Source organism: Balaenoptera musculus, chromosome 7 (genome assembly GCF_009873245.2).
Source record: "Balaenoptera musculus isolate JJ_BM4_2016_0621 chromosome 7, mBalMus1.pri.v3, whole genome shotgun sequence".
Taxonomy (NCBI): domain Eukaryota; kingdom Metazoa; phylum Chordata; class Mammalia; order Artiodactyla; family Balaenopteridae; genus Balaenoptera; species Balaenoptera musculus.
In genome coordinates this window covers 50,125,501-50,140,700 of record NC_045791.1, presented here as the reverse complement: position 1 = coordinate 50,140,700, position 15,200 = coordinate 50,125,501, and the positions used below count along the sequence as shown (strand labels likewise).

Sequence of the window (15,200 nt, the reverse complement as noted above, 5' to 3'; positions counted from 1 at the left end):
CGTGGCAGTCTGCCTTTAAAAAAAAAAAAAAAAAAGACCTATTGACCACAAGTTGCATAAATTAGACTCCCTAAATATAGTCATTTTTCCAATGAAATTCCTTAGCCTTTTGGTCACAGAAGCAAAAGTGAATCATTTTTCTTTGCAGATTCACTTTTTAGCTACCAAAAAATGTATGATGTTTGAACATTGGAATTATTCCTGAGTGGTCAGACATTTTTTAATATATAATTTTAGAGACTGGGGGCCCAGTGAGTGAGAGAGAAGATAAATGGATCTTTGGCAACTAACTTTAGCCCCTGTGGCAGAGTATACAATTGTCCAATATGAACAGGCTTCTAAAAATAACCATGGGCAAACAGTGGCCGCATGGTAAATTAAAATACCTCCTACCAAAGACAACGGAGCTTCATATATATTTAGTTTTTTGGGTAGGACAGAAACCCGAGTCTGTTAGATGAGACTCTTAACCAGTCTCAGGCCTGTTTTAGTTGAAGGCAAGTTGTCAAAGAGATAGTAAGCCCAAAGAAATAACATAAGTTCACATTTATTTTTAGTTTCCAATTTCTCTACACAGCAGAGTCTTAAGAGGCAAAAAAGCACATTTCATAAATGAGTCAATTCATAGAACAGCTTTGTCAGACAGGTTATGTTGACAGAAAGATAGGTTGTGGGGTTGAAGAATGTCTCTCTGCACTTGAAATTCAGTGTGTGTTAATTTTGGAGAGAAATATTTATGTTACCATTGCAAATGTTTAACTTATAAAAGCCATGCTGTGGAAGAGGGAAAGGCTGATGGGTAAGGCTTATGCAGCAAAAATATCTGGTTCTAATGTTTATAATAATCTTTTGTTTTGATAAAAGAACAAAAATACACATTTTCAGCATGTGTGTTTTTGAAAAATACCAGATGAAGTTTTTGTTTAGTTTGGTTTGAAAAGGAGTTTAAACTCAGAGTTAAGAAAAAAATTCACTCTGGAAATGAATTTTGATTAATTTCTTTCATAAAGAGTACCTAAGGCAAATACTCTGTCCAATGCATTAACTATTAGCCATGCATGCTATTTAAATTTATCTAAAATTAAATAAAATTAAAATTTCAGTTTCTCAGTTGCATGTGCCACATCAAGTGCTCAATGGCCACATGGGCCTAGTGGCTACCATATTAAACAGCACAGATAGAGAACATTTTCATTATCACAGAAAGTTTTACTAAACAGCACTGCTCTATATCCCACCTGGAGAATAGACAAAAATAGGTCCCACCTAAAATTGTTACCTAGGGACTTCCCTGGTGGTGCAGTGGTTAAGAATCCGCCTGCCAATGCAGGGGACACAGGTTGAATCCCTGGTCTGGGAAGATCCCACATGCCGTGGAACAACTAAGCCCGTGCACCACAACTACTGAGCCTGTGCTCAAGAGCCTGCAAGCCACAACTACTGAAGCCCAGGCACTTAGAGCCCATGCTCCACAACAAGAGAAGCCACCTCAATGAGAAGCCTGCACACTGCAATGAAGAGTAGCCCCTGCTCGCCACAAATAAAGCCCATGCGCAGCAATGAAGACCCAATGCAGCCAAAAATTTTTAAAAAGTAAATAAATAAATTTAATTTTTAAAAATTTAAAAATAATAAAATTGTTACCTAAATTACTGAACTTCCACCTGAGAGAAGATATAGGTAGTTCATTGGAAAAAGTAGAGATTTTTTAAAAATAGAGAGGCACCTGAAGATTCTCATGCTACATAATGGTATAAAAGTAGTGGGGTGATCCACCAAAGATTTAACTTCTGTTTTGAATTGTGTTGTTGTTGGTAGTAGTGGTGGTTATTTACTTGTTGCATTAGCAAGATAGATTCCAGAGATTCCCTTTAATTATACTGGGCAGGATGACTGATCAGGGAAGCAGAGAAAATATTGATATTTCCCATTAAAAATAATCTTGACCCAGTCAAAGGCAAGCAAGCTCTGTTTTCTGATGAAGGATGTGGAATGAATACTCGATGTCTTGAAAGTTGGAAAGGAAAGGAGGTTGGCCAACCCCTCCCTAGCCTCCCTGAATTTCTGAGACTGGAAAGAGGGAGAGTAGTTGCATATTCTGTGATGGACTGACCCTCTAATCAGCTCAAGCACAGCACTTCTGGGCAGAACTTAGCTGCCTGGACACTTAGGTGATCTCCAGAGACCTCAAGGGAAGGAACCCTGCATCAAGCTGAGCCACCCACCTATGTGGCCTCCTTTGAAAGCTTAGGATGACCTGTGGCAGAAGTTGGCTGAGGGTGACTTCCCTGCAGCTCTGGACAGTCAAGTGGACACACAAAAGGGACAGTGTGTAGCAGCAAGGAATGATGACCACAAGACAACAGCAGATCTTAAGACACAAAGTTCCTCCCCAGATAGAAGTGAAAGTGGATTGGCCTTTTTGTTGTATAGAAAGCCACCACAATTTTTGGATGAGCAAAGGGATTGAGGGAACCCCAAGAGTGTATTCTAGGATTTCCTTCCCATCTGGCGTGAAGAGGTTTAAGCAGTTTTCATTTACCTCGGGAAAATGAAAATAGACTTGATGTTAGACTTGAACCACATGTGATAGAGTAGTTAATACTTTTCTCGTGAAGACATGGACAGTCGTAGGCTAACAGCTCACCCCTGAGCAGTTTGTATAAATATCCCAAGTTTTGAAATACTTCAGTTGGCAAGAAACTCAAATAACTGGTAAATTAGCAGATGAGACATGCCCATCTGCTGAGAAAACTTAATTCAGAGAGTGAACCAGTGAAATTAATTTTAAAACACTTTTTGAGTAAATAAGAAAAATTTTAAAGATATATTTAAATTCCCATAAGTTATAATTTTTATTAACAATTTTCAAACCCGTAATATCTCAATGAATAACATATCTGCAAATATAGACTTTTTGTTTATTAAGTTCTAAATTAACTTTTTCAGTTCTTCAGGCAGGTTTGAGCTGCCTTGCAAATAATTGGTTTCTGTGCATGATTCTGTACATAACAGACTTTGTGTGTTAAAATTCATGGCAAAAATTGTTTTATTTTCAGATGAATTAACCCATCTTCAAAATTGTGGGATTTTCTAGAATAGAATAAAATAGAATTTGTTTTTACTTAGATTTTGGAAAATTGTTCTGTTAATTTAAAATATTCTTGTAATTGTCATAAGATAACTTTTTAAATGATCATGATTTGAAATATTTGACTCATTTTAATTCACATGCTTTTCTTAGAAACTTAGCTCCTTTTATAATTATAATTATAAAATTATGTTAATTTTTGTACATAGATTATTAATGTCACAAATTTACAAATGCATCAGATTGGTATTAATATGCGTAACATTTCAATGCTTTCTCACTCTTCCACTATGTGCTCCAATTCCCTGAAACCAATTTATTAGCTGTAGCTATTAGACATTTCCCTGCCTAGTACCATATGAAAGTTTTTAATTGTTCAGTTCCCTGGTTTCCCAGAAGAAATGTTTATCAAAATACGTTTCCGGATAGGGTATGCTGAGCCTCACTCAACCCCACCCTATCTCCAAAGTCTGCTGTTCCCAATTTAAATCCTGGTTTCAGGATATTTATGATGATAAAAGGCAAAAGAGCTATAGTAATTCTCTTTGAGTTTTCTATTAAAAGTTTACAAAATTACTGTCTTAGACATAGCTACATACTCATACAACTATTCAATTTTGTGTAGTGTCAAGAATGACTGGCAAGTAAGTTCAAGACTAAAATAAAGATGGAATATTAAAAAAAAAACTTTCACATTTGAGCTGGCTAGTGGACTTGCTGAATTACTAAATGGGCAGACTAAACATGCTTGGGCACCAAAAAAAATGAGTGAGAAAGAGAAAGAAATTTAAGTTCAGTTTCAGTGAATTTATCCAGAATATTGTAATCTGAAAATTCAGGGGAAAAACTATTTTAATTTCTCTTTAATGTAAATTGTGCATATTCCAGCTTAATATTATTTTAATTTTTATCCATACGTTTTAGAAAAGGGGCACCGTTTTTTCCAACGGGTAGAGGCTCTAAGGGCAACAACTTTAGTAGGTGTCATAGTATCCAAAAGAGATGTGTTTCCACCATCAAGTCAGGCCATGTCTGTCAGGCAATAGTGCATTTCTGTTCAGATGTAATGAACATATGTCCTCAGCCATGCCAGCCAAGGACTCAGATGGGAGGAAATTCCCAAGGAAGTAGTACTTACTACCCTACACATACCCCTGGGTTTCAGGCCCCTGTCGAGATGACTTATGTATTCCTGACAAATCCAGGTCTCTATGTCTCCCCTGTCATTAGAAGAATTCATAGATTTTTTTTCCAACCTGCCATAACCTGGCTCTTAGGAGATTTCACCCACCAAACTGGCATTTCTTTCTGGTTGGTAGTGAATGAAACCCAGCATATACTAGGTGAGCCTGAGCCAGGGCCCCAGGAAATACTTCCTTCTTTTCCAAAGAAGGTGTGAGTATCACCAGGTCACCCCTTTCCCAACTGGAACACCTATCTTTGCCAGGGTGACCTTCTTTTTCCCTCCTCTTAGCCACTACTTCCTGCCTCTATCAGTAGATTCTCTACTTAATAAGATGAGCAATTCTCTTCTGGGGGCTTTTAACACATGCATAATTCAATCACTAAGATTTTATGTGCTGAAAGAAAGATTTGTCTCCTGCCAGGAGTTCAAAAAGCACAGCTACTTTCCAAGTCTCTCAACCTCTAACCCTGTAAGAAAAGGTAAAATTTCTTTCAGTGAGCCAACCCAGAATTTTGTTTTCATTTAGACAGACATGAACAATGTCTTAAATAAAACCATTGTGATGCTAGCAAAACCCTCAGCTTTTTCAATCCAAATTACACTGTTGATGTGAATGACCACTTTTGCCCAAAATTCTGGCCTCAGTTACAGGATATGTATGATGATACAAGTCTTACACAGTGAATGCAGGCAACACTCCAGTTGACTTAATCTGGCGAGATCTTCCTTAGGTATGAGTATGAGTTTGGGCCTTGAGCCAGCAATCAAAAGGGATTGTACATTTAAATGATTACCTCATTTAGTGAAGTCTGCTTTTTGGCTAGGTCAGAGGCACCTTCTCCAAAATGTATTCAGAATACATTTGAATCATTCTAACTGTGTGACCTTGGAAAAATTATTTAATCTCTCTGTAGCTCTGTTTCTTCATCTGTAGAGTGACGTAAATTATAACATTTACCTCACAGGCTTATTAAGCAAGTTAACATATATAAAGCACTTGGATTACTTGGCACATAATAAAATCTATATAGGTATTCGCTATTATTATTATTACTATTTTTATTAGATTGTTAGAGGGAAGCTGGAAACACTTTACGTTTATTCTGGACCCATGCAATTATCTAGCTAATACAATTTCCACTTAGAGAGTATTTTAAGATGTATTTTTTTTGTACTTAAATATTCCCCAAATAACTATCTTAAATCAAATACAAACCCCTCTGGAAACAGTTTCTTTTTAGAAGAAAAATATTTTGCAGATGAATGGCTTATCTTTGGAAGATGAAGGAAGAGATAAAAATGGGAGGGACATTCACTGAAAAATCTTGACATAAGCTCCTAATTACTACTTGGGTTGTAAAGTTTTGTTTTTCATTAACCTGCATAAAGGTAACCACAGTTAAATACCTTGGTGATTTCTAACATTTATTTTTCAATTTACTTTAATATCACTTTGGCAATTTAAAAATCGTTAAAAAATACTTTTTAAACTGATAAAATACCTCTTGGAAAAAAATATTTCTGGTTTAAAAATGAACAGTCTTGGAACTTAAGGTTTTTGCCATGATTGTGTGCTGATAGTGGACCAATTCTGCTATGGTAAAATACTAGAAAACTAGGTAACATATTTGAAACAACTATGTTCAGATATTGGACTACAGGCAGTACAGGACTATTATCCTTGAGGGAAGGAAAACAAGCAAAGTAAACCTACAATTACCCAGACTGACTGCATGGAAGCACCTTCCAGGCCATGAGATGGAAGGAAGAACCCAAGCAAAGCACAGTAGTCTCACTGAGCAAAAAGACAGAGATCAGAGGCAAAGGGGACTGAGGCAGCTAGAATCTGTGGCACAGAAAACAAGGGAATGGGAGGTGCACAGAATAAGGGCTCCAGAAATCTTCATAGGGATCCCTTTAAGTCTTTAGCTAAATACTTATCTGTATCTGCATAGGGTCACACTCAATGAGACCAGGCAAAGATAACTACCAGGGAACTATAAACTGAAAAACCACTAGAGTATCCGTAGAATTAGAAGACATTCAACTTCTGTACTTGAGCCAGAGTGGAGAAACATCCTTGAACAATTGGGCATTCAGTAGAGGCTCCAGAAAGGCTCTGCCAAGACTAGAGCTGAATTACCACTACAATATAGGTTATGCTACACATGCCCTACCAAAGCTTTAAGACAAGCCTCAAAAAGATTAAGGGGAGCTGCAATAGATTAACTGCTCACAGGAATAAAACCCAACCTTCTTCAAAGAAAGATAACAAAATTCATACACTTAATAAGATGAGATTCACAATAGAAGGCATATAATAAAAATTTACTGGAAGTGCAAGGATCAGGAAAATGTGACCCATAACCAGGAGAAAATCAGTTAATGGAAGCAGACCCAGAATTGACAGAAACAATAAAATTAACAGATAAGGACTATAAATCACCTTTAATGAATATAATTAAAGATTTAAGGAAAACATATACAATGAAGAGAGAAATGGACATTATTAAAAAAAAGCCAAGTCAAACTTCTAGAGCTGAAAATTAAAATATCTGAAATTAAAAATTCACTGAACTTAATATACTAGACACTGCAGAAAAAGGAATAAGTGAACTTGAAGGCAGTGCAATGGAAACTATCAAAACTGAAGTAGAAATAGAAAAAGAGATTTAAAAAAAAGACAAACCTCAAATACTAATGTATTTTCTCAGTGCAAGAAGCCAGACACAAAACAAAAAATGTTGTGTGATCCCATTTATATGAAAAGTCAAGACAAGGCAAATCATAGAGGTAGAAAATAGACTAGTGATTGCTTAGGGCTAGGGGTAAAAATGGGAGGTGACTATAAAAAGGTGCAAGATTCCTTTTGGGAATGTTGGAAATGTTCTAAAATTGTGGCAATGGTGCGCATCTCTGCAAAACTGAAAAATTGCGTGGTTAAATTATACACTTAAAATGAGTGAATTTTATGGTATGTAAATCATAACTCAAGGTATTTTTAAAAATCAACAGCAAAGCATACATTGCTTAAGGAACAATGTCAAGTGGTCCAACATATATGTGATTTGAATCTCAGAAAAGGGAGAAGTCAGAAAAATAATTTTAAACAAGTTATTGAGGTATAATTGACTTACCAAAAACAAAAAAGCATGTTTGATGTATTTTTGATGTATCTCCAAACTCTCCTTGAGTTTGGAGATAATTTACATCCATGAAACCATCACCATAATCAATGCCATAAACATATCCATCACTTCCAAGAGAAAAAAATTTTAATGGCTGAAATTTTCTAGATTTAACTAAAAATATTAATCCAGTGATCTAAATAGCTCAACATACTTCAAAAAAGAAAACCAAGGCAAAGGCACATTATAATCAAATTGTTACAAAAACCACAATTATTATAAAGAAAAATTTTTTAATTAGCTAGACAAAAAAAGACTACAGGGGTCTGGGGACTTCCCTGGTGGTGCAGTGGTTAAGAATCCGCCTGCCAATGCAGAGGACACAGGTTCAAGCCCTGGTCCGGGAAGATCCCACATGCCACGGAGCAACTAAGCCCGTGTGCCACAACTATAGAGACTGTGCTCTAGAGCTCGTGGGCCACAACTGAGCCCATGTGCTGCAAGCCAGAAGACAATGGAAAGCCATTTACAAAATGCCGAAAGAAAGGTAAGTCTGTCAAACTAGAAATCTATATTCAGTAAAAAATATCGTTCAAAATGAAAGTAAAAGATATCCTCAGACAAACAAACCTGGAAGAATTTCTTGTCCACAAAACTTGTACCACAAAAAATGTTAAAAGAAGTTCTTCAGGCTAAAAGAAAATAATACTAAATAAAAATTCAAATATACACAAAATAATAAAGAATGCCAGGGGCTTCCCTGGTGGCACAGTGGTTGGCAATCCTCCCGCCAGTGCAGGGGACACAGGTTCGAGCCGTGGTCTGGGAAGATCCCACATGCCGCGGAGAAACTAAGCCTGTGCACCACAACTACCGAGCCTATACTCTAGAGCCTGCAAGCCACAACTATTGAGCCCGCGAGCTACAACTACTGAAGTCCACGCGCCTAGAGCCTGTGCTCTGCAACAAGAGAAGCCACCGAGATGAGAAGCCCATGCATCGCAACAAAGAGCAGCCCCCACTCACCAAAACTAGAGAACGCCTGCACACAGCAATGAAGACCCAATGCAACCAAAAATAAATAAATAAAATAAATAAAATTTTTAAAATGCCATAAATGGTTAATATGTAGTACAATATAAAATACATTTTAGCATTTTTAAATTATGCAAAAGATTGTTGATTTTCTGTACCAAAAAAATGACAATTTTGTGAGATTAATCACATTTTTAGAAATAAAATTAACAAGAAATCAATTAATAAGAAAAAGTATGAGGAGGGGAAATAGGAAATATACTGTTGTAATTTGGGTTCTTATGTATGAAATGATATAACATTATGTGAAGATAGGCTGTGATTAGTTAAATATGTATACTGTAAACCTTAGAGCAGTCACTGGAGGAAAAAAAAAGAATGTGGAGGTATAGATAATACTTCAATAGAGAAAGCTAAATAAAATTCTAAGACAATTCAACCTATAAAAAGGCATAGAATAAAGGGGAAAAGGAAGCCAAAAAAATTAGAAAGAGAAAACACATAGAAAGATGGTAGTAGTAAAACATCTTTAATGTGTGCTGGAGCTGATTGATGCCACCTCATGAAACTGAATGTACACCTTTCCCAACTCTCCATCTAATGAAAACATGTTGGTAGTTTGAAACCAGCATTGGTGGGAATATTTACACAGTGGAAATCAGTAGATGTTAAAAGTAAGGACTTTTTATTTTGGAAAGCCTATTTACCATCATACCACAGACCTAAACCATATAAAAATTACATGAAATATAAAATGAATAAACTCTCTAATTAAAGGGCAGAGAATGGCATATCAATATAACATAATACTCACTATGATGCTACTTAAACAAAATACACTTTAACAGAGATAGGTTATAAGTAAAAAAAAAGATACTATCCAACATTATTCTGGAGATTCTAGCCTGGACAGTTAGATAGGATAAATAAATAAATAAATAAATAACATCCAAATTAAAAAGGAAGAAGTATTTAAAACTTTATTCACAGAAGACATGATCTTGTATATAGAAAACCTAAGAAATTCATGAAAACACAATTAGAACTAATAAGCTTAGAAAGGCTGAAGGATACAAGATCAATACACAAAATGTATTTCTATTGTTTACTTCTATACAGTAGCATTGAACATTCTAAAAATCATACTAACGGGACTTCCCTGGTGGCGCAGTGGATAAGAATCTGCCTGCCAATGCAGGGGACACAGGTTCGAGCCCTGGTCCAGGAAGATCCCACATGCCATGGAGCAACTAACCCTGTGTGCCACAACTACTGAGCCCATGTGCTCCAATTACTGAAGCCCGCACGCCTAAAGCCCATGCTCCGCAACAAGAGAAGCCACCGCAATGAGAAGCCCATGCACCACAACGAAGAGCAGCCCCTGCTCACCGCAACTAGAGAAAGCTCACATGCAGCAACAAGGACCCAATGCAGCCAAAAAAATAAAATAATAAAAAAATTTTTTAAATAAAATAAAAATCATACTAAGAAAGCAATTCTATTTGCAATAGCATCAAAAATAATAAGAATACTTAGGAATATTTTAACAAAGGAAGTGTAAGATTTTTGTAGTTTGTTAAAACTGCAAAATGTAGTTAAAAGTAATTAAAGAAGACCTAAATAAATGAAAAGATAGCTCATGTTCGTAGATCAGAAGACTTAATATTGTTAAGATTACAATACTTCCCAACTTTTCCTACAGATTCAGCGCAATCCCTATCAAAATCCCAGTTGTCTTCTTTTGCAGAAATTGACAAACATCCTGAAATTCATATGGAAATGGAGGGATTCAGATTAGACAAAACCATCTTTAAAAAGAACAAGGCTGGAGGACTCACATTCCCTGATTTAAAAACTTATGACAGGGGCTTCCCTGGTGGCGCAGTGGTTAAGAATCTGCCTGCCAATGCAGGGGACACGGGTTCGAGCCCTGTTCCGGGAAGATCCCACATGCCGCGGAGTAACTAAGCCCGTGAGCCACAACTACTGAGCCTGCACGTCTGGAGCCTGTGTTCCGCAACGGGAGAGGCCGCGACAGTGAGAGGCCCACGCACCGCGATGAAGAGTGGCCCCCACTCAGTGCAACTGGAGAAAGCCCTCGCACAGAAACGAAGACCCAACACGCCAAGAATAAATAAATAAATAAATAAATTTATAAAAAACAAACAAACAAAAAAAAACTTATGACAAAGCAGCAATAATCAAGGCAGTAAGGTACTGGCTTTTATCAAGGTAAGTCATATGCTGAAATACAGGATGCATTTCAATAAATTTATAATAATCAAAGTCACATGGAATGTTTTTCAGTTACAATGGAATTAGAAATTAATTACTAATTAAAATATCAAAACTTTCCCAAATAGTTGGAAATAAAAAAATATTCTGAATAATCATCAGTCAAAAAAGTCATAAAGGAAATTAGAAAATATTTGAACCAAATTATAATGAAAACACAACATATCCACACTTGTGGGATTAGCAATAACCAGACAGAAAGTTATAGCTTTAAGTGCTTATATAGAAAAAAATTTCTTTCAAATCCAAGTTTCTACCTCAGGAAGATATAAAATAAGAGTAAATTAAGCCAAAAAAATAGAGGAAATTAATAAAAAAGAGGAAATCTGTGAAATAGAAACAGGGCAAACAATAGAGAAAATCAATAAAATTAAAAGATGGTTGGGACTTCCCTGGTGGTCCAGTGGTTAAGAATCTGCTTTCCACTGCAGGGGACGAGGGTTCTTTACCTGGTCAGGGAACTAAGATCCTGCATGCCGCATGGTGCAGCCAAAAAATAAATAAATAAATAAAAGATGGTTTTTGAAAAGGGAAAGAGGAAAGTTGAATACATTTATTAATCATTGTATAAACAATAGATATGAATTAAATTATACCATTAAAAACTGACAAACAAAAGAATAAAATATTAAACAAGAGAAAAAGAGGATTAGAGGCATATGCAGATAGAGAGAGAGATAGCTGGGTTTTTATTTTTGTTCTAATACATAGAGAGTGTGTGTGTGTCTGTATGTGTGTGTGTGAATATAAATATACATAATTATAGCCAGGCTTATTATTTATATGAAATTATAGCCAGCTTTCTCATTGTTGGAAGACTCTCTGAAAAAATGACTGATTCCAGGGCTTGGGCAGGGAGAGCACAAGGGAGCCTGGAACACTGCATTAGTTTGCTATTGCTTCATACAAATCACCACAAACGTAGCAGTTAAAAATAACACCCATTTATTATCTCACCATTTCTATAGGTCAGAAGTCCAGGTATAGCTCAAATGGATCTCTACTTAGCATCTCACTAGGCTGAAATCAAGGGGCCAACCAGGCTACTTTCTCATCTAGGGTTCAGAGTCCTCTTCCAAGCTCATGCAGGTTGTTGGCAAGATTCAGTTCCTTGTGATTGAAGACTGAAACCCCCATTTTCTTTCTGGCTGTCAGTGGTGATTTCTCTCAGATCCCAAAAGCCACCCAAAGACCCTTTATGACCCTCTTACTTCATGGTAGCATTCTTCTTCAGAGCCAGCGGGACAATCCCTGCAGAGAGTTGTTTTTGTTGTTGTTGTTGTTTGTTTGTTTGTCTAAATTTCTATTTATTTATCACACACTGTCCCCAAAACTCTCCTCCAAATGTCCAACTTTTAGTACGTTCAAACACATTAGGTTGTTAAAGATACATAAAATGCACAAGCATAAAGGAGAAGACTGATACATTCAAAATTTAAATTTTAAAACCTTTCTCACTGGGCTTCCCTGGTGGCACAGTGGTTGAGAATCTGCCTGCCGATGCAGGGGACATGGGTTCGAGCCCTGGTCTGGGAAGATCCCACATGCCGCGGAGCAACTAGGCCCGTGAGCCACAATTACTGACTGAGCCTGCGCGTCTGGAGCCTGTGCCCCGCAACAAGAGAGGCCGCGACAGTGAGAGGCCCGTGCACCGCGATGAAGAGTGGCCCCCGCTCGCCGCAACTAGAGAAAGCCCTTGCACAGAAACGAAGACCCAACACAGCCAAAAATTAATTAATTAATTTTAAAAAAAAAAGATTTAAAAAAAAAAAAACCTTTCTTACTAGAAGACACAAAAATTGGTATAGACAGTCTACACAGAAGTTATTCGTGATATGAGAATGACAACAAAATAAAATGACAATGAGAAAACAATAAAAAAGCCAATAAGAAAATGTGCAAAATATATGAATAGGAAAAAGTTAACAGACAGCAACTGCCTCAAGTTGAATGCTGCCTAAGTGCAGAGGAGAGAGGATGGCATTTTATTCCATACCCTTTTCTTTGAGTTTTGTACCATGTGCATATTGCCTTTTCAGAAATACATATAAAAGTATTACTTAAAATAAAAGAAAGTAAGTTATGTTTTATATTTAGCCGTGTGTAGAAAAGTATACTATATTTTCCTATGAAAAATTAAGAATTTCCCGGGACACACAGAACCTATTTTTTCATTTCCTTCTTACCTATCCTAACACATAGGACAGGACATGGCTTCCAGACATATTCGTATGTTAAACAAAACCTACCAGTTCATGGAGGCAAGGACCTTGCCTCCTTCCACACATCTGTGCTATGTGAGAAGTGGTGTTCAGTCAGTGCTTGATGAATTTAATTGAGGTGATATGTATTTTGTCCTTCTTTTCATGCCACTCTGGTAAAGCTTTTATATTTTAAATACTCCTTTGCTTCTTATTCCTTGAATAATCTGTTTCCTAGGATAATCCATCCTTCTATATTGATTAGAGTTTATGAAGAGAAGCGGAGAGCTGAATAATCATTTACATTCATTTTAGTCAATCATTGCTGTGACGCATTTCAATGATTATAAAGTCACTCTAATTCTTGATTCTTTTTAAAAATATAATTTCAAAATTCACCAAAAACTGGAAATCCATTGTTTCTTTCATATTCAATTTGCTTTGACAGAAATTCTTTACTTAGCTTGTCAATATGGTCTCGAGATAAGAGATCGACTTCAGGAATGAAATAATGCTCAAGTTGTTCTGTCTTGAGGCACTGAAGAAAGTATGTCACACAGTTATCAAAGCAGAGCTCCAAATCCTTGGAGTGCCACTGACTGTCATCTGGGTCCTGGGTACAGACGTGAAAGAAGGCAGTTTTCACATGATAAGAACACAACTTATCCAATTCCTTTCGGTTTCCAAACTTTTCTTTCAGTTGTTCTAAAAGATATTTCATTAGTTTTAAACACTCTTTCCTGCAACATTTCACTCCATCAATTTCACAGCATGTTTTAGATTGTCCGTGATTTTTCAAAATGTCCTTTTCAATGTGAGAGAAGGACAGACGCCATGATTCTTCTTGGAAACCACTTCCTTCCTTTGCATGCTTGGGTACGAGGTAAAATGGCTGTCGTCTTAAACTGTTCTTAACTTTTGCTCCAAGCCAGTTACTGATGGGCAGGCCTCCCTGTGTGCTAGTAGGCCACCTGCTTTTATATTCCAAAGCCAGGATTATATCCACAGATATTTCTTTAGGTTTTCTAACCAGAAGTGTTACTCCTACAGAGAGTTTTATATAATGTTTTTATAATGTAACAGAGTTTTATATAATGTAACACAATCATGGGAATCACTATCCTGCCCCCTTCCAAGGGGAGAGGATTATACCAAGTTTGTACAGCACTGGGCAGAAATCTCAGGGACCATCTTAGAATTCTGCCTGATCTAAATATCTTGTGCCAAAAAGTAAGGAAGTTCTGAAAAAATGATGTCAGATGGATAGAACTGCCATCTTGAAAAGGCTTCTTCTCCTTTCATCTTGATCAATTTGAGCAAAATAGATAAATAATAATAGTAATGGGCTAAAATCCATAAAATAAAATAAAATAAAATAACATATGAATTGGTACTGAAATATTGTACCTACTGATACATATATACTGAAATATATTATATACATTTATATATATATATATTGCTGTATATGGATATATACATATATATGAATAAATGAATGAATAAATAAATGGAGAACAAAAGAAAGCTCTTTTTTATGGTGGATCCCAGACCCTGTAATAAATGTTAGAAAATTACTATTTGTCAACCATCACAGTAGTATTTGTTTCAGGCAAGAATCACCAATGGATGATAAAATTAGTGGCCAAAAGTACAGTGAGAAACAGATTATTCACAAAGTCTCCTCTACCAGATACAAATTAATGATAAAGGAAAAGGTAGCCACCTTACTGTGGAGGAACCTGGCAGTCATTAGTTAACATCACCAGTAATAGGACAAATTATCATCATGTTCCTCCTGATGTGCTCACTGGGATGGCATGATATCCATTCTTTAGTGTCCTGTCCAAAATGCATAACCTGATCAAATCATGAGAAAACATCAGGCAAACCCAAACTGAGGAACAATTTAAAAAATAACTTACCAATATTCTTCAAAAGTGTCAAAGACAAAGAAAATGAAAGACTACAGAACTGTTAGAAGCTAAAGGAGACAGAAGAAATATGACAGTTCACACAAAATACGATCATACCTTGAATACTGGACCCCCAAAAGGACATTAGTGGAACAATGGAGAATTGTAATGAGGTCTGTAAATTAGATATCATTGTATCAGTATTAATTTCCTAATTTTGGTAACTGTACTATAGTTATATAAGAGAATGTTCTTATTTTAAGGAAATATATATTTCAGTATTCAGAGGTCTTAAAAAAGTCAATCAGTATAGGTCACCATATTAACAGAATAAAGGAGAAAAAAAAC

At 36.2% G+C, this 15,200-nt stretch overlaps 1 protein-coding gene across 1 annotated transcript; it reads right to left on the bottom strand.

Moving 5' to 3' along the window:
- Positions 1-13,050: 13,050 nt before the first annotated feature.
- Positions 13,051-14,997, bottom strand: LOC118897945 (cyclic GMP-AMP synthase-like). The gene is made up of 2 exons (XM_036857647.1): positions 14,970-14,997; positions 13,051-13,980 (listed from the first exon to the last, which is right to left on the bottom strand). Exons 1-2 carry the CDS (start codon positions 14,995-14,997, stop codon positions 13,325-13,327), a joined length of 684 nt encoding a protein of 227 aa, XP_036713542.1. The 3' UTR covers positions 13,051-13,324.
- Between the last annotated feature and the right edge of the window lie 203 nt (positions 14,998-15,200).